The sequence below is a fragment of the Perca fluviatilis genome, chromosome 15 (assembly GCF_010015445.1).
Source record: "Perca fluviatilis chromosome 15, GENO_Pfluv_1.0, whole genome shotgun sequence".
Lineage (NCBI taxonomy): Eukaryota > Metazoa > Chordata > Actinopteri > Perciformes > Percidae > Perca > Perca fluviatilis.
In genome coordinates, this window is record NC_053126.1 from 9,337,640 (window position 1) to 9,357,654 (window position 20,015).

Below are 20,015 nucleotides of genomic sequence, written 5' to 3' on the forward strand. Positions count from 1 at the left end.
AGTTTGATCAGAACAGAGCCAAACAACATACCAAGATATATACATATTTTCACAACTAAATTAGCCTCAAAAGAAAGGTGGTAAAAGTCTTCACCTGCCCAGCAGAGAGTTAACAGCAGCAGTCCTGTCCTATAGTCCATCATGTTAAACTGTGTGTCCACTGTTCTCTGTCCTCCTCTCTGCACTCAGATAAGTAGAGGTGAAGATATCTGAGTTTTGCATCGACTCCTCCTCACAGGGAGGAAACATCTGGACTGGACTTAATCTAACATCTTCTTTGGTGAAACTAGAATGAATGTGTACTGAACAGGAAGTGTCCATATTAGTTTGCACATTTTTAAATGCTGTTTAACAATGACTAACTTGGGTATCAACATTACCACAACAATAATTTAAGGACAATGTCATCTGATTGATTATATTTAAACGATAAGCTACAACCAGTGGATCAGTGGTGCCCAGCACACCTGGATGTGGCATTGTGAAGGTTTACGGTCATTTCATGGCAGAAAAGTTTGTAACAGATTATCATTAGGAGGAGAACATCAATATATGGAGCATTAGGGGCTGAAAACAGTTAAATATAAACAATCTGCTTTTCTTCCCTGTCTTTGTTCCTGTATATGGACGTCACTGGGATAAGTGTTAAAGCCAGTCCTTGTCTGCCCTCTAGAGTTTTAAAACAGGAATGGTAGTTATTTTTAAACATTAGAGAACGATAACTCACTTGTGAAACCCAAAGAAATGTTTGTTATTGAAGATCTGTGCTTTTTCCATGCTTACCTTCCTTCTACCCAATGCATGCTGGGATACTTTCAAGCACCAACATGACGGTGAATGAAAAGCAGAAGATGCATGTTTACATGTATTTTTTTTTTCTTTCATTACAGCTCAGAATGTTTTTTATTAGCTTCAGATTTTTTATTGAAAACAAAACAAATAGGAATGTATTCTTATGTACACTGTAAACCTGAATAAGTAAGCAGTAATCAAAAAATGTTTTGTTTCTAACTTATTTTCATGATTCTGCACAGGTGTTAAATTCTGTACTTTCAACTTGTAAAGGTTAACCTTCAAAGATGGAGAATGTCAGACAGTTGTGCTCTATAAGTCCATTAAATTCTGTAGGATTTTGTACAGCTGCTCAAACAACTCTGTGGCCATTGGGCACAATAATAAACAGCAACTTCAGACTGTTCATCTGCAGATATAACTTCTTTCATAATAGGAAGAGTTTTTGCTAAGATCTATGAACAGACAAAAACAATCTTTCAAGTCAGAGTTATTTTAAAACTGAAAGAGACTAAATGGCAACAAGGTTTTGATTTGTTGATGCTTCTTTTCAATGGCTGTATAATGTGTGAATTCCAGGATTTGGTGTAAAATTGGTTGTCTTTGGTGTGTTTTTCATGAAAAAAAACTTGTGTACAATCCGAAAATCATGTGGAAGCTTTTTATTTTTAAATGCTACCAAAATGTAGATTTTTTCATGATCTTCATGCATTTACTTGTGGTACTTGTGTACTTATTAGCAGTATGGCACAAAAAATAATACTTAGTCAACTATATCATCCCAGTGGTGATTGTAAATAGAGGAAGTAGTTTTTGTATGACTCTCCTATTATCGTCTCTCACTGTGTCTGTCGGGCACAGTAATACACTGCTGTGTCCTCGGTCTTCAGACTGTTCATCTGCAGATAGAGTTTACTGCTGGAGTCATCTCTGGAGATGGTGAATCTCCCCTGGACTGACTGGGAGTAATAGATAGGAGAACTGCCTGTGTGTACAATAGCAATCCACTCCAGTCCTTTTCCAGGAGCCTGTCTGACCCAGTTCATAGCGTAGCTGCTGAATGTGAATCCAGATGTTGTACAGGTCAATCTGTGAGATTCTCCAGGTCTTTTAATCGCTGGTTCAGATTCTGTCAGAGTCTGACCATCAACACCTGTCAAGAGGATAAAAAACATCAAGTGAAATAAGCTGATGACACCAAATAAAAGCTATGTTAAATTATGATCATTGAAAATCTTCACCTGCCCAGCAGAGAGTTAAAAGCAGCAGTCCTGTCCTATAGTCCATCATGTTAAACTGTGTGTCCACTGATCTCTGTCCTCCTCTCTGCACTCAGATAAGTAGAGGTGGAAGATATCTGAGTTTGCATTAACTCCTCCTTTTTGATTGAACAGTGTTTTTTGTTCAATCTTTCCTCAAAACATATTTTCATGTTACGGCTTTCTCCTTAACGTAATTCGTGTAATTCTTACAGTAAGAATAATCTTACTGTATCTTAGAATTCAGATTCTATTTACATTTTGAACGTAATGTGATTATTATCCATGTTTTACTGTAAGTCACTCTAACATTTGAACACATTTATTTACTTAGAGATGTTTTTTGTTAAATGCAACTCACAAATAATGTAATAGTGTTGCTGTATATATATAAAGTTATCAAGATAATTATCATTAGAAAATTGGATTTTCGTTTATTAAATCACCTTGTATGCTTGGTTTTAGATCGACAAACATTATCTTATGTCTCCTTTTTTTTTAAATTTCATATTTTGAGTCCTGATAATAAGATCAGGGTTTCATGCATTTGTTCCAGGAAAACTCTGACATGCAACACGTTTCAGTTGTGTGCATTTAACAATGTAAACATGTAATTCAGTTTTTGTTGTTGATGAAGAGACAATGATAAGTGATTGAAACCCCAAAGTATTTAAACTCCAGCAAGAGTGCAGGCTGTGTGCTGGTGTTGAAACCATTAGTGGTCTGAGGGCTCCTCCTCTGGTGGCTTCATGTTACAAGTGTTATACAAAGTTTCTCATTGGTCTCTGTGAGCAGAATGGGCAGCACATGAGAGCATTGGCAATAATAGAAATAATTGGTTTCATTCTGATCCCCAAAATATAGTATCATTTATATTACTGCTTTGTATTGAGCTCACTGTGTCATATATTATATGACATGATCATATGATATATTTATATTATACTATTATACCATTCATGGTTAGTACTCATGAATAAGACTTTGGCAAATTATATAATGGTTTGACAATTGAAAGATCTATGTCTATTACTGTAGAGGATGTGACATCATTATAAAAATAAATATGTACTTGTGAGTTTAAAATATATAGACATTTTATGTGGATATATCAAAGTGCTTTTCAGGCAGTGAGAAAACTCAGATATCATTAAGATCACGTTGTTTGTTGTCTGTGGAGGTTTTTGTGCAGCTGCTCCACTGTCTTCAGTCACTGTGTCTATCGAGCACAATAATAAACAGCAGAATCTTCAGTCTTCAGACTGTTCATCTGCGGATACAGCTGCTCTCTGCTGTTGTCTCTGGAGACGGTAAACCGGCCCTGGACTGACTGAGAGTAGAAGATTCTGTCACTATCATATTCAATAGTTGCTACCCACTCCAGTCCTTTTCCAGGAACCTGTCTGACCCAGGCCATCCAAGAGCTACCAAAGTCAAACCCAGAGGCTGTACAGGTCAATCTGTGAGATTCTCCAGGTCTTTTAACCACTGGTTCAGATTCTGTCAGAGTCTGACCATCAACACCTGTCAAGACAAAAAGAAAATGTAAAATATGTCAGTTATAGAAATTAAAACTGTGTCAAATAAATATCAGTGAAAATCTTCACCTGCCCAGCAGAGAGTTAAAAGCAGCAGTCCTGTCCTATAGTCCATCATGTTAAACTGTGTGTCCACTGTTCTCTGTCCTCCTCTCTGCACTCAGATAAGTAGAGGTGAAGATATCTGAGTTTTGCCTCGACTCCTCCTCACAGGGAGGAAACATCTGGACTGGAGATATTTAATGACTATATTATTATTCTATCTTCAAACATTAATAATCTTTTTTATATAAAATAGATATCTCCATACACGATACGAGTAAATTCACTCTAAACAAAAACGTTAAATGCTGTCATCCCTCATCTCCACTTTCAGCTGTTTTCTTTTAGAAATAATTTTAACGAAATTACAGTGTGCGATAGAAAGAGTAACATATTTTTATTTATCTATTGATTTTTATTAAACAGCAATATGAATCATGAGGATTATTAATTTATAATTAAAGCATATATGAAAATAAAATTACAGAATATAAAACAAATTAACAACCTGAAAACAACAAAAATGTAATATAAAATATTAATCCTTGTGTGGGACCCATTTTCAATGTTTGCTAAAAGAAAAATTATGATATTTATTATTTTTCAAACTCACACTCATTGGCCTTGGCTCATTTTCTGTGAAGAACATAAAAAATAACTTATTTTTAATGACTGTACATGGTACACCCCCCCTACACATAATCATTACATATGAGGTGTTCAGGTCTATCAGACCCGAGTGTATTTAAATGTAGGTGCTATGAAACTATGTTGTCTTTCTAAACCTGCTATTCCCACACAAAGCTACAAAATTGTTACATTTCAAGCACTTTCACCTGTTCTCATTATGTTCTAAGAAATAAGCACCAGTAAAGATGAAAAATCTTGTTTCTATTTTTTTTTTTACCTTTTTTATAATTTAATTTCCCTGTTTTCTCACAAAAAAGGAAAATGATCATATGATCAGAAATGTGATCTCACAGGGGTAAACGGCAAATATGAACCATACATTATGTACATATCATTGGTAATTGAGCTATAGTAAACATCTATTAAGTATTTTTACATAAATTGGTATGGCTGTATTGATTTAAAAGCCTAATAATGTGGAGGGTCCACCAGACCCAGGAACATTGGCTGTGTAAAAAAAATATGAACACCACACAAGGGTTAAATATCTACATTTTATGAAAAATATTTCAAACTTGTGCACAAAAAGCCTGAAAGAATGAGTACTGTAGGATTTTGTACAGCTGCTCAACCAACTCCAGTCACTGTGTGTCTCGAGCACAATAATAAACAGCAGAATCTTCAGTCTTCAGACTGTTCATCTGCAGATACAGCTGCTGTCTGTAGTCTCTGGAGATGGTAAAACGGCCTTGAACTGACTGAGAGTAGTATTTGGTGCTACCACCAGTATCAGTAGTAGCAATCCACTCCAGTCCTTTTCCAGGAGCCTGTCTGATCCAGGCCATAGGGTAGCTGCTGAATGTGAATCCAGATGTTGTACAGGTCAATCTGTGGGATTCTCCAGGTCTTTTAATCGCTGGTTCAGATTCTGTCAGAGTCTGACCATCAACACCTGTCAAGATATAAAACATCACATGATCTTAGTTGTTACACAATTCAGAATTATGTTTAATCAAGATCAGTGAAAATCTTCACCTGCCCAGCAGAGAGTTAAAAGCAGCAGTCCTGTCCTATAGTCCATCATGTTAAACTGTGTGTCCACTGTTCTCTGTCCTCCTCTCTGCAATCAGATAAGTAGAGGTGGAAGATATCTGAGTTTTGCATCGACTCCTCCTCACAGGGAGGAAACATCTGGACTGGAGATATTTAATGAAACTGGGAAATGAATGTGCTTAATTTGTGTAACATGTTTATCAGTATTAAATCTATAGCCACATGTATTCTAATAATACACAAATTACATCTGTTTTTTTCAAGGTTTATTCAAATGTGTTAAATTACAGTATGTTTAATCTTGGTATCAAGGCTCTGTTTCTCATTGGTCTCTGTGAGCAGATTGGGCAACACATGAGAGTATTGGCAATAATATAAATAATCGGTTTCATTCTGATCACCAAAAATCTATTATCATGTATGACAACTGCTTTGTATTGATCTCACTGTGTCATACTATTATACCATTCATGGTTAGTACTCATGAATAAGACTTTGGCAATATAGATAATGGTTTGACAGTTGATAGAATTATGTCTATTACTGTAGAGGTTGTAACATCATTATTAAAATAAATATGTACTTGTGAGTTTAAAATATATATACATTTTATGTGGATATATCAAAGGGCTTTTCAGGTGGTGAGAAAACTCAGATGTCATTACAGTAAGATCAAATTGCTGTTTGTTGTCTATGGAGGTTTTTGTGCAGCTGCTCCACTGTCTTCAGTCACTGTGTCTCGCGAGCTCAGAAGTAAACAGCAGAATCTGCTGCTGTCAGGCTCTGGACCTCGAGGTACTGAGTGCTGCTGGGAACATCTTCAGTCATGATGAAACGGCTTTGAAAGGAGCTGCCATAGCTAGCAGAGTTTGAACCTGTGTTCATCCACCCAATCCACTCCAGAGCTTCTCCTGGTCTCTGTCGTATCCAGTGAATATTCTTGCTTGTCATGCTATAACCAGATATGATACATGACATCTTCACTGTCTCTCCAGGTCTTTTCACCTCAGAGGGAGACTGGTCCAGTTTGATCTCACTCCAAACTCCTGTAAGGAAAGAAATTGTGATAATCATCCAACAAACTTGTAAATTACAGGTTGGACATTTACTAAAGAAGTAAAGCAGAATTATTTTTTTCTCACCATGAATAGTAACTACAATTAAAAACTCCAGATAATGGTGTTTTCCATTCTGGGAGAAGCAGTCGTCGTTCAGTGCTTTCTGATCTGAGTGTTTCAGAAATATATCAAACCGTCCCAGTTTTCTGGCACAAGTTGCTGATGGTGTGTTTATAAGAGAGGACGAGTTTGCATAGACCTCCCTCTACAGGTTTAAAATGGGAACATGTCACACAGATACATTTCCATAAGTAGAGTATCTCTACAACAGCAGAGGAAACTGTGAAATATGAAACTGATTTCTGGACTGACAGAAAATAATGGGAAATAAAATACAATGTTCTACAATGATTGTTAGCTAACGATGTAGCAGTTTAGAGCTTTTTTCATCTACAGTAGTCCAAATACCAGAAGGGATATTTACATCCTATTTGTGAAGATATATAGCTGCTGTTTAAAATTATTATATTATTTTCTATCCCTTTGCATTGGACAGGAAAAAATAACTTCATAACCGTTAATGTTTATTAACGCTGCAATGAGTGCTGTCTTTATTAATGTTCACATTTAGAAAATGTGTGTGTGGTTGAGTCTTGCTGCTTACTGGGTATTTGTGCAGGTCTGTTGGTGGTTTGTATCACTGTGGGCTGACGTACACAGTAATACACAGCTGTGTCCTCAGGCTGCACATTCTGTCCTTTTAGAGTCACTGTTAGAGCAGAAGTGTCTCTGCTGTAGCTGAACTTGTTCTTCAGAGCATTATTTTGACGAAGGCCACTTGTTCCCCACTGATGGGAAATCCAGTCCATTGGTTTTCCTTCACTCTGTCTGATCCAACCTGTTGCATAGCTGTTATCAGTCAAAGAATAACCAGAGACCTGACAGCTGATGGTCAGAGACTGTCCAGGCTGCACAACCATTGAGTCTGTCTGGATGAGATCAATACTGTTCACACCTGTGGAAACACAAATCAACATTATCTCCATCATTCATCTGACTATTCAGGGTTTCTAATGTGTGTATTAGAGTGAATCCACTGAAAGCTCCTCACAGGATCCAGCAGCCAGCAGCAGTATCAGAGCTACAGAGAACATGTTGATGTTGAAGCTGAACTGATGTCAGCTCTTCTGTCTCTCACTGACACACACACTCTTCACTTCTTTATGAGGCCACACAAAAGGAGGCTGATTTACATACTGATGATAGTAAATCAGCTGACTAAAAGTATATTTGAATAAATCAAAATGAAGATGAAAAGTTCAGGTCTTCATCACTCACAAAGAAAAGGTGGAACTTGAATCTCTGACAAAAACATTTTTGATAGTTAATGAAAAGATTGTTTTTTGTAGTTTGACTAATTATCATCACAATTATGTTTGCAAAACACTATTTCGTTTCTGATGCAGTTATGATTTACATAATTATTAGATGAAATTATGGAAGAGAGACTGACTTTGAGGATTCATTTCTACTTTAGTTAGATTACATTCTTTCAAAATTGAGATGTGAGCTGAATTTATTCCATCACTTGAAGATTATACAGTATATACATATTATGGTGTATCATTGATTGTAATTTTAAAGTATTTCAATTGATGAAAACTGTGGCTGACAAATTGAATTAAGAACCATAACAAATTATAAAATAAGCTTTTTTATATAAAATAGTTAGCTCTATACACGATACAAGTAAATTCATTCTAAACTATAACGTTAAATGCTGGCATCACTGACCTCCACTTTCAGCTGTTTTCTCTTAGAAATAATTTTAATGATATTACAGTATGTGATGAAAAGAGTGGCATATTCTTATTTACCTATTGATTTTATTACAGAGCAATATGAATCATTTCAGAGTTTGAGTATCAGTCAGATAAGATCAATGAGAACAGCAGATCTGAGTTTCTCCTTTTAGTAACAGAGGAGAGAGAAACTAGACACTGACTGTCCTCTAGTGATTTTATAAAAGAAACAGTAACATTATTTTTCATTCTCATAGATTCCACATCATATCATTTACAGACAGTATTGTGTCTCACTTTGTAGAAATGTAAAGTATTTCTAGAAGTTTAATTTCAGCAAGATTGTTGGGCTGTCTTTGGACCTTTTATCAATGAGTGATTTGTATTGTGTTTTTAATGTGTTTTCAAGTTTGTGTATAATGCAGGGAGAATTATTAATTTATAATAAAATCATATATGAAAATAAAATTACAGAATATAAAATAACAACAACCTGAAAACAACAAAAATGTAATATTAAATGTTTAAATATATACATTTTATGAAAACTATTTCAGACTTGTGCACTACCAGCCTGAAAGAAATGAGTACTGTAGGATTTTGTACAGCTGCTCAACCAACTCCAGTCACTGTGGCTCTCGAAGCACAATAATAAACAGCAGAATCTTCAGTCTTCAGACTGTTCATCTGCAGATATAGCTGCTCTCTGCTGTTGTCTCTGGAGACGGTAAACGGCCTTGGACTGACTGAGAGTAGTATTTGCCACTACCAGTATCAGCAGTAGCAATCCACTCCAGTCCTTTTCCAGGAGCCTGTCTGACCCAGTTCATAGCGAAGCTGCTGAATGTGAATCCAGATGTTGTACAGGTCAATCTGTGGGATTCTCCAGGTTTTTTAATCGCTGGTTCAGATTCTGTCAGAGTCTGACCATCAACACCTGTCAAGAGGATTAAAAACATCAAGTGAAATAAGCTGATGACACCAAATAAAAGTTATGTTAAATTAAGATCAGTGAAAATCTTCACCTGCCCAGCAGAGAGTTAAAAGCAGCAGTCCTGTCCTATAGTCCATCATGTTAAACTGTGTGTCCACTGATCTCTGTCCTCCTCTCTGCACTCAGATAAGTAGAGGTGGAAGATATCTGAGTTTTGCATTAACTCCTCCTTTTGATTGAACAGTGTCCTTTGTTCAATCTCTCCTCAAAACATATTTTCATGTTACGGCTTTCTCCTTAACGTAATTTGGTCATTCTTACAGTAAGAATAATCTTACTGTATCTTAGAATTCAGATTCTATTTACATTTTTAACGTAATGTGATTATTGTCCATGTTTTACTGTAAGTCACTCTAACATTTGAACACATTTATTTACTTGGCAGATGTTTTTGTTAAATGCAACTTACAAATAATGTAATAGTGTTACTGTTTATATATACAAGTTATCAAGATAATTATCATTAGAAAATTGGATTTTAATTTATTAAATTACCTTGTATGCTTGGTTTGAGATCGACAAACATTATCTTATGTCTCCTTTTTTCAAATTTGAAATTTTGAGTCCTTAGAATAAGATCAGGGTTTCATGCATTTGTTCCAGGAAAACTCTGACATGCAACATGTTTCAGTTGTGTGCATTTAACAATGTAAACATGTAATTCAGTTTTGTTGTGGGAGAAGAGACAATGATCAGTGAAATTATTTAAACTCCAGCAAGAGAATTAAGAACCTAAGACTGTTTCTCTCTTTACTGTAACAGTGTGCTGGTGTTGAAACCATTAGTGGTCTGAGGGCTCCTCCTCTGGTGGCTTCATGTTACAAGTGTTATACAAAGTATCAAGGCTCTGTTTCTCATTGGTCTCTGTGAGCAGAATGAGCGCACATGAGAGTATTGGCAATAATATAAATAATCAGTTTCATTCTGATCACCAACATCTAGTATCATTTATGACAACTGCTTTGTATTGATCTCACTGTGTCATACTATTATACCATTCATGGTTAGTAACGCATGAATAAGACTTTGGCAAATTAGATAATGGTTTGACAATTGAAAGAACTATGTCTATTACTGTAGAGGATGTGACATCATTATAAAAATAAATATGTACTTGTGAGTTTAAAATATATGGACATTTTATGTGGATATATCAAAGTGCTTTTCAGGCGGTGAGAAAACTCAGATGTCTTTACAGTAAGATCACATTGTAGTTTGTTGTGTCCCGGAGGTTTTTGTGCAGCTGTTCCACTGTCTTCAGTCACTGTGTCTCTTCGAAAGCACAGAAGTAAACAGCAGAATCTGCTGCTGTCAGGCTCTGGACCTCGAGGTACTGAGTGCTGCTGGGAACATCTTCAGTCATGATGAAACGGCTTTGAAAGGAGCTGCCATAGATAGCAGAGTTTGAACCTGTGTTCATCCACGCTATCCACTCCAGAGCTTCTCCTGGTCTCTGTCGTATCCAGTGAATATTCTTGCTTGTCATGCTATAACCAGATATGATACATGACATCTTCACTGTCTCTCCAGGTCTTTTCACCTCAGAGGGAGACTGGTCCAGTTTGATCTCACTCCAAACTCCTGTAAGGAAAGAAATTGTGATAATCAACCATCACAGAGGTTAAATAGTTACACTAGAGTGTCTTCAGTGCGTTGCATAGGTGTCATCAGTCAAAGAATAACCAGAGACCTGACAGCTGATGGTCAGAGACTGTCCAGGCTGCACAACCATTGAGTCTGTCCGGATGAGATCAATACTGTTCACACCTGTGGAAACACAAATCAACATTATCTCCATCATTCATCTGACTATTCAGGGTTTCTAATGTGTGTATTAGTCTTCAAGAGTAATAACGTTTTCCTGTGTGTGGATTCCATGAATAACCATCTATTTATGAAAAAATATGCTTTATTTAGTCAAAGCAAGATGTGAACAAGATTGTGAGATTAAGAGCTTTTAAAAACACAGTTATGAGTTGAAATAATGCTGTCCGTCATTCACGTGAATATTGTTAATCAGACAGAGAAGACACTTTTTGGAAAATGCCTCCACTTATTTACTATTATTGTACATATTATACTAAACAAAGTTATATTACTTTTACGTTTTCATTGCTAAATATGTCTGTTTCTCTCTTTACTGTAACAGTGAGCTGCTGTTGAAACCATTAGTGGTCTGAGGGCTCCTCCTCTGGTGGCTTTACGTTACAAGTGTTCAGGCTCTGAGGGGTTTTGTTCAGGTCTACTGATGAGTCACTGGGAGAGTCTTAATTCGATACTGAACTTGTTCTTCAGTGAATCTTTGTAGTTTGGTGGATGTAACACCACCATGTACAATCACTCCAGTCCTTTCCCTGCATGCTGTCTGATCCAAGCTGTGTAGTAGCTGCTACCTGCATTTATTTTTTCATATATTTGCTTACTGACTGTATTTGGTGCAAACATAAATACATTGACAGCAGCCACAATCATGTGAATAGTAATATATTTTGCAGCTTTTAATAAAAGACTTTTATTGGTTTCAGTGCTTGCAGATGTTTAAAGAAACAGACATACAGAGAATCTTGGAGCCTTTTAGAGGAAAACAGCTGCTCAGGAACTGAAACGTGACAAAATGCAAAAAACTAAATCCTTTAAGGCAAGGCAGCTTTATTTGTATAGCACATTTCAGCAACAGGGCAATTCAAAGTGCTTTACTTAAAACAATTAAAAACGATAAAAAAAATTAAAACATTACAGAGCAGTTATATTACTTTTACGTTTTCATTTGCTAAATATGTCTGTTTCTCTCTTTACTGTAACAGTGAGCTGCTGTTGAAACCATTAGTGGTCTGAGTGCTCCTCCTCTGGTGGCTTCATGTTACAAGTGTTCAGGCTCTGAGGGGTTTTGTTCAGGTCTACTGAAGGTTTGTGTTACTGTCGCTCTCTGGCACAGTAATACACAGCAGTGTCTTCAGGCTGCACATTCTGTCCATTTAGAGTCACTGTGTTGCTGGAAGAGTCCAAGCTGATACTGAACTTGTTCTTCAATGAATCTTTGAAGTATGTCGTGGATCCAACTGCTGCCATTCCAATCCACTCCAGTCCTTTCCCTGCAGGCTGTCTGAACAAGCTGTGTAGTAGCCGCTAACAGAATAAGAGACCTGACAGGTGATGGTCAGACGTTGACCTGGCTGCACAGTCACAGAGGCTGGCTGGGTCAACTGTTCACACTTCACACCTGTGGAGGAAAACATGTTGAGTATTGAATCAGTGTAATAACAGTGAACAGTGTGCTGTGATCATACTGTCAGTGTCTCTGCCTCAGTGAGACTCACAGGATCGCAGCCCAGCAGCAGCAGCGCAGCTACAGAGAACATGGTTGCTATTGAAGGTGATCTGATGGGAGCTTCTCTTCTTCTGCAACGAACAGCATGATATCAAGTCTTTATATCAGACTGTGAGGAAGTTCACTTTGCATAGAGAAGGCCACTGACAGGCTATAAAAGAAGGATGAACTGTCCTGCCACAAGTAAAGCTTTAAATTGTGATATGAATATATTTTTGACACATTAACGAAAATGTAGTTATTATTACAAACTTAAAAACAAACTTAAATTCCATTTGTTTTTATCGCAAATTGTCTAACACAAGTCAAACATGTCAGACAATAGATTTATATTCACAACAGAACCAACAGATTAACAGAATAGTTATTGTCAACTATATATGGGGGATCTACAATAAAACATGTCTGAATGGAGTTTTATTGAGACTGTTTCTCTGAATGTGTTGATGATGTTGAACTGAAGCTTATTATGTGAATGAGAAAAGAAGATTTCACATGTTTTGACATGTTGAGGTTTTTGTACAGCATTGCTCCTTCCTGTGTCACTGTGGCTCCGAGCACAATAATAAACAGCAGAATCTTCAGTCTTCAGACTGTTCATCTGCAGATACAAGCTGCTCTCTGCTGTTGTCTCTGGAGACGGTAAACCGGCCTTGGACTGACTGAGAGTAGTAGATGTTAGTACTGTAGATACTGTAACACACTCCAGTCCTTTTCCAGGAGCCTCCGTCTGATCCAGTTCATCCTGTAGCTACTAAATGTGAATCCAGATGTTGTACAGGTCAATCTGTGAGATTCTCCAGGTCTTTTAACCGCTGGTTCAGATTCTGTCAGAGTCTGACCATCAACACCTGCAAACCAAAACGATAAGCATGTCATGCATTACCTTGGTACAAAGATCAGAGAAAATCTTCATGTGAAATATGTCAGTAATACAAATGGAAATGTCAAATCGAGAGCAGTGAAAATCTTCACCTGCCCAGCAGAGAGTTAAAAGCAGCAGTCCTGTCCTATAGTCCATCATGTTAAACTGTGTGTCCGCTGTTCTCTGTCCTCCTCTCTGCACTCAGATAAGTAGAGGTGAAGATATCTGAGTTTTGCATTAACTCCTCCTTTTTGATTGAACAGTGTTTTTCTTCAATCTTTCCCCAAAACATTTTCATGTTACGGCTTTCTGCTTAACGTAATTTGTTTTATTCTTACAGTGAGAATAATCTTACACGTATATTAGAATTCAGATTATATTTAATTTTTAACGTAATGTCCATTGCCGGTCTGACAATCTGTGCATTCTGGAAAAGTCGAGACGGCCATCCAACCGACGGGCCGTCGGCACAAAAAACAAAGTCTATTAAAGTGATATTAACAGCCAACAGCAGGGGAGCGCAAATACAATCACTTACATGCTGAGTGTAAACATAAAACTGAAGAAGAAGAGTAGACCTACATCATTAGACTTGAGTTAATTGTGCCAGGAGCAGGAAACATTGTAGGCTGCCTTTTCCTATGTTAGCGAATTGCATAATCAGCTCAACATGAGCATCATGATCATGAAAATGATCGTGCCATTTAGTGCTGTCACACTTAACGTGTTTAATCATTTTTGTTAGGTTAATTTGAAACATTAAACGCGTTAGAAATGAATCACGGGTTGACCGCGTTTTCACATGGTTGTATATGAGAGGTTGTAGTGAGCTCACTTTTGCTGCTAGGATGAAGATTATGGTATTAAATTAAACGGGAAAAAATCAGGCATGCATTTGGTACCACTCTAAACGTGCTAACAAACTAAATAATTCACCAAATGTAACCAAAAGTTTAACCAAAACATCCTAGCTTGCACTTTCTGTCTGTCTTCCATCAGAGTGCAGTTTTTCCTTGTCTTTCATATTTGCGTTTACTATTGTGGAACTGGCAAAGAGATGGTGGTTGGTTGTGAAAGCTTCACAGACAACATTGATAGGGCCCAGTCATTTTCATCATTTCACAGCCTTAATATGAATCAAAAGTGTTAAATAACTTTGAGAAAATATTAATTAGGTTATTCAATGCTAATACTTTAAGACAAAGCAACACATGTTATATATATTTATATTTGAATAGTTATAGTATATAGTAACTAACACTGTCAGTGTAGTGTTGGTATAGACCTAAAACTACACTAATCTAATCCCCATGTTCAGGTACAGCAAGAAGCCTACTTTATCTCTGAAAGTGTTGTCATTAATACTCTACTGTTTTATAATTACAAATTTGTGTAATTTGGGGTTTCTGTAGCCAGTGACATTTCATTATTTGTATTTTATTTTCAATGCAGATGTAGCCTAATGGCATTGAAGGCTGAGGCTTCAAACACAACCCCAGTTATCATCATTGGTTTTGAGATGTTACTTGCTGTGAATACCTTGTCTGATAGGCAGTATTGTGGCATAGTATCTTCCCGGCTAGTGTCTGTCGTGCACGGCTACGGGCGAATGGCCGGATGATGGGCCTATTTGGGAGAAAGTCCAGGGCTGTTTTTTAGCCCCAGTCCGTCCCTGGTAATGTCATTATTACCCATGTTTTACTGTAAGTCACTTTAACATTTGAACACATTTATTTAATTAGTTAATTGCAACTTACAAATAATGTAATAGTGTTACTGTTTATATATAAAAGTTATCAAGATAATTATCATTACAAAAATGTTTTTTATTTTATTTCAGATCGACAAACACTATCTTATGTCTCCTTTTTTGGAAGATATCTGAGTTTTGCATTGACTCCTCCTCACAGGGAGGAAACATCTGGACTGGAATCTAAAATCTTCTTTGATGAAACTAGAATACCTTTTCATCGACTAGGAAGTGTCCACATTAGTTATAAATGCTATTTTAAAATGAGTAACTAGGTTATCAACTTTACCACAACAATAATAAAAAGCATAATTCATATCATCTGATTGACTGAAGCAGTGGTGCCCATCACACCTGGATGTGGCATTGTGATGGTTTATGGTCATTTCATGGCAGAAAAGTTTGTAAAAGATTATCATACGGGGGAGAACATCAATATCTGGAGCATTAGGCGCTGAAAACATTTAAATAAAAAAAATCTGCTTTACTTCCCTGTCTTTGTTCCTGTATATGGACGTCACTGGGATACGTGTTAAAGCCAGTCCTTGTCTGCCCTCTAGAGTTTTAAAACAGGAATGGTAGCTACTTTTAAACAGAAAGATTACTCACTTGTGAAACCCAAAGAAATGTTTGTTATTGAAGATCTGTGCTTGTTCCATGCTTACCTTCGTTCCACCCAATGCATGCTGGGATACTCTCAAGCACCAACATGACAGTGAATGAGAAGCAGAAGATGCATTATTGTAACTGATGTTTAGAAGACTAGAATGATTAAAAATACTTTATTTTTCGTCAATACAGCTCAGAATGTTTTTTTTTGACCTTTTATATATTTGAAAACCAAACAAATGTATTTCCATTTATATCAGTTTTCGACAAAAATCATTCCACCCATCATTTGTTTCTAACTTATTTCATACATTACATTCATTTTGCACCTTATGAAGGAGTAAATTCTGAAGCATCAAAAGGTGTGAACATTTACTATCAACTAATAAAGGTTAACCTTCAAAGATTAAGAATGTGAGACAGTTGTGCTCTATAAGTCCAGTAAGAATGAGTTCTGTAGGATTTTGTACCGCTGCTCAAACAACTCCAGTCTCTCTGGCTCTCGAGTACAATAATAAAGCCACTTTAGCCTTCAGACTTTTCCGATCCAGCTTCTTTCATAATGGGAAAAGTGTTTTGCTAAGATCTGTATACAGACATACAGTATTAAAACAATCTGTCAAGTCAGAGTATATTTTAAAAATGACAGAGAAAAAATCTACATGTTTCCTTTTTATTGCTGCGAAATGATTTCATTCAAGGATGTTGTGTAAATTTGGTATGAATAAAAAAATCATTTCATAAAAGAACTTGTGTACAATCTGAAAATCATGTGGAAGCTTTTTAATTTTAAATGTTTCCAAAATGTAGATTTTTTGTAGGATCTTCATGCAGGCTACTTGAAGTAGACACAGTTTCACCACATAAATAGATAGAAGTTGTCGAGAGTATGGCAAAACAAGTGATACTGAGTCAACTGAATGTTCCCAGTGGTGATTGTAAATAGAGGAAGTAGTTTTGTATGACTCTCCTATTATCGTCTCTCACTGTGTCTCGGGCACAGTAATACACTGCTGTGTCCTCGGTCTTCAGACTGTTCATCTGCAGATAGACTTTACTGCTGGAGTCATCTCTGGAGATGGTGAATCTCCCCTGGACTGATTGGGAGTAATAGATAGGAGAACTAGATGTGCTTATATAAGCAACCCACTCCAGTCCTTTTCCAGGAGCCTGTCTGATCCAGCTCATACGGTAGCTACTGAGTGTGAATCCAGATGTTGTACAGGTCAATCTGTGGGATTCTCCAGGTCTTTTAATCGCTGGTTCAGATTCTGTCAGAGTCTGACCATCAACACCTGTCAAGAGGATAAAAAACATCAAGTGAAATAAGCTGATGACACCAAATAAAAGCTATGTTAAATTAAGATCAGTGAAAATCTTCACCTGCCCAGCAGAGAGTTAAAAGCAGCAGTCCTGTCCTATAGTCCATCATGTTAAACTGTGTGTCCACTGTTCTCTGTCCTCCTCTGCACTCAGATAAGTAGAGGTGGAAGATATCTGAGTTTTGCATTGACTCCTCCTTTTTGGCTTTCTCCTAACTGTATTTTGTGTTTTAGCAAATCATCTCACTGTATCTCTTACCATTTTGATCTTGTTTCACATTTTCAACCTGATGTTACTAATCCTTTTTTTACTGTAAGTCACTTTGTAACATTTGAACATTCCATTATGGAATAATGTAAATTGGTTTAAGTTCATGTAGAAGGTAAATCACCTCATCGGCTTGAGATAGGTAAACAACATCTCATGTCTCCTAAAGTCATTTTTGATCAAATTGCTGTTTTTCATGTAAATAAAGATTATGTACAATATTATTGGACCAAACATCGATTTTTAAACTAGTAAAATTCAGAGCCAAAAAATTCTACTTTTGAAGAAAATTCAGCTGCATTTCTTTTTAATTATTTAAATAAGGTAAATTAAACAATTTATAAAAGTGTAATTCAGTCTGTCTTGTGGGAGTACAGACAATGATGTACCAGTGATTGAAACCTCCAAGTATTTAAACTAGGGCTGTCAAAATTAATGGCATAATAAAGAGTTAACGCAAACGCTTTTAACACCACTAGTTGTTTTTGATGTAGGATTAATGGCTGCGTTGCGTTGTGATTTGGGCCTCGGACGCTTTTTAGTTTTGGGGAAACCAGGAAGTGATGCACAGTAATGTTGTGGGTGGCTAGCAGAAACAAGCCTTGAGCAGAAATGGATAAAGAAAAGAGTTTTGAATGGAAAGTTCAGTTTCAAAGCCCTTCCAGATGGTTCTCTTGACAAGACTAGAGGTAGTGGTGGAATTGTGGAAATTGGTTTTCTGACAAACACATTTTAGATTGTTAATGAAAAGAAATAATGATGTTATGAAAGAGAAACTGACATTTTGAGGATTAATTTACACAGTACTGTAGATAAATCCCCATTTAAAAAAAATCTGAAAGACTGTTTCATCCTTTTAGTGAGCTGGTGCTGAAACCATTAGTGGTCTGAGGGTCCTCCTCTGGTGGCTTCATGTTACAAGTGTTCAGGCTCTGAGGGGGTTTTGTTCAGGTCTACTGATGAGTCACTGGGAGAGTCTTAATTCGATACTGAACTTGTTCTTCAGTGAATCTTTGTAGTTTGGTGGATGTAACACCACCATGTACAATCACTCCAGTCCTTTCCCGCATGCTGTCTGATCCAAGCTGTGTAGTAGCTGCTACCCGCGATTTATTTTTTCACATATTTGGTTACTGACTGTATTTGCGGCAAACATAAATACATTGACAGCAGCCAGAATCATGTGAATAGTAATATATTTTTCAGTTTTTAATAAAAGACTTTTAATGGTTTCAGTGTTTGCAGATGTTTAAAGAAACATACATACAGAGAAAGTTGGAGCCTTTTAGTAAAAAACTAAATCCTTTAACAAAAGATTAAAACTATAAGGTTTAGAAGTGGAGTTAATTCATATTTGAAAGTTGTAAGGCACAGAATTTAATATAGTTACTATTTGAGTTAATTTACTAGAAATGTATTTACAATGTTTAGTCAGTTAATCATTTACATATTTATGTTACACAATTATTAGTTACATATTTACATGTTTACATATTTAACACAGTTAGTTTATTCTGGTGAATCAGCCTCTCTGATTCCATCACTTTTACCTCAGTCTAAGTTCTCGCTTCTGATTGGTTAGTGGAGTCACGTGAAAGGTCTGAACAAGGAAGTGTTGTTGTTGTGAGTAGTGTTCAGTAAAGTACTGCTTGAGAAAGTTATCCGTCTCCATCCTGCTGTTTATTCTCATAAAGAGTGATCCACCACCACATACCGAACCCTCACGTTACACTGTTGTAGTTCATCCATTTACAAGTTAAAGTTAAAGTTTAAGTAAAAAACAACACGTTTTACCTTCATATGTGTGTGGTTATGTCAGAAATAAAATCATGTATCAAATATCATACAGCATGATTTTTAATTGTTTTAATTCAGAATTCTTAAAAGCCATCATACAACAATCATACTCAAATGTCTGTGTTGTCTCATTTTGAATGACTTGACCTGAGGACATTAGTCATGTGAGACAGTGCAGAGTTTATCAGCCCAGGGAGGATGAGGAAAGACAAGAAATGTTTCTTACTGCAGGAGCTGAAGTAGTTTCATTTAAGCAACCAGATCATTGTGATATTTTTGGCACTTTTACCAACAAGTGATCTTTATTGTGTTTTTGTGTGTTTCATGTTGAGTAATAATATTTCTCAGGAAAGCAGGACGTAATATAATGAAGAGAAAGGGCAATTTATTATCTAAAAATGATATCTAATGTACAATTTAAGGGAAAAAGTTAGAAAAAAGTTAGAAAAATATTAAAAATATAATTTATAAAATACATGATATCAATTAAATTCATATATTATTTTCATTATTTGGCTTCATCAGCCCAGTAAGAATACTGTAGGATTTTGTACAGCTGCTCAACCAACTCCAGTCACTGTGGCTCTTGAGCACAATAATAAACAGCAGAATCTTCAGTCTTCAGACTGTTCATCTGCAGATACAGCTGCTCTCTGCTGTCGTCTCTGGAGATGGTAAACCGGTCTTGGACTGACTGAGAGTAGTAGATAGCTACTGTAGATACTCGCAACCAACTCCAGTCCTTTTCCAGGAGCCTGTCTGATCCAGGCCATCCAGTAGCCGCAGATTGTTAATCCAGATGTTGTACAGGTCATTCTGGGGATTCTCCAGGTCTTTTAATCGCTGGTTCAGATTCTGTCAGAGTCTGACCATCAACACCTGTCATGATATAAAAAAACATCACATGA

General features: G+C 36.5%; 1 protein-coding gene and 3 gene segments (V, D, J or C); all 4 read right to left on the reverse strand.

The window, feature by feature from the left end:
• Nucleotides 1-1,631: 1,631 nt before the first annotated feature.
• Nucleotides 1,632-2,082, reverse strand: LOC120574363. The segment is given in 2 exon segments: nt 1,632-1,945; nt 2,034-2,082. Coding segments are annotated over 2 exon segments (363 nt in total).
• Nucleotides 2,083-3,270: 1,188 nt separating this feature from the next.
• On the reverse strand, nt 3,271-3,707 carry LOC120574640. The segment is given in 2 exon segments: nt 3,271-3,575; nt 3,659-3,707. Coding segments are annotated over 2 exon segments (354 nt in total).
• A 2,354-nt stretch (nt 3,708-6,061) lies between these two features.
• On the reverse strand, nt 6,062-7,533 carry LOC120574364 (immunoglobulin alpha-2 heavy chain-like). The gene is made up of 3 exons (XM_039824654.1): nt 7,484-7,533; nt 7,037-7,387; nt 6,062-6,360 (listed from the first exon to the last, which is right to left on the reverse strand). The coding sequence occupies exons 1-3, from the start codon at nt 7,524-7,526 to the stop codon at nt 6,062-6,064; spliced, it is 693 nt and encodes a 230-aa protein (XP_039680588.1). The 5' UTR covers nt 7,527-7,533.
• Nucleotides 7,534-10,429: 2,896 nt separating this feature from the next.
• On the reverse strand, nt 10,430-12,134 carry LOC120574365. The segment is given in 3 exon segments: nt 10,430-10,749; nt 10,852-10,935; nt 12,086-12,134. Coding segments are annotated over 3 exon segments (453 nt in total).
• Between the last annotated feature and the right edge of the window lie 7,881 nt (nt 12,135-20,015).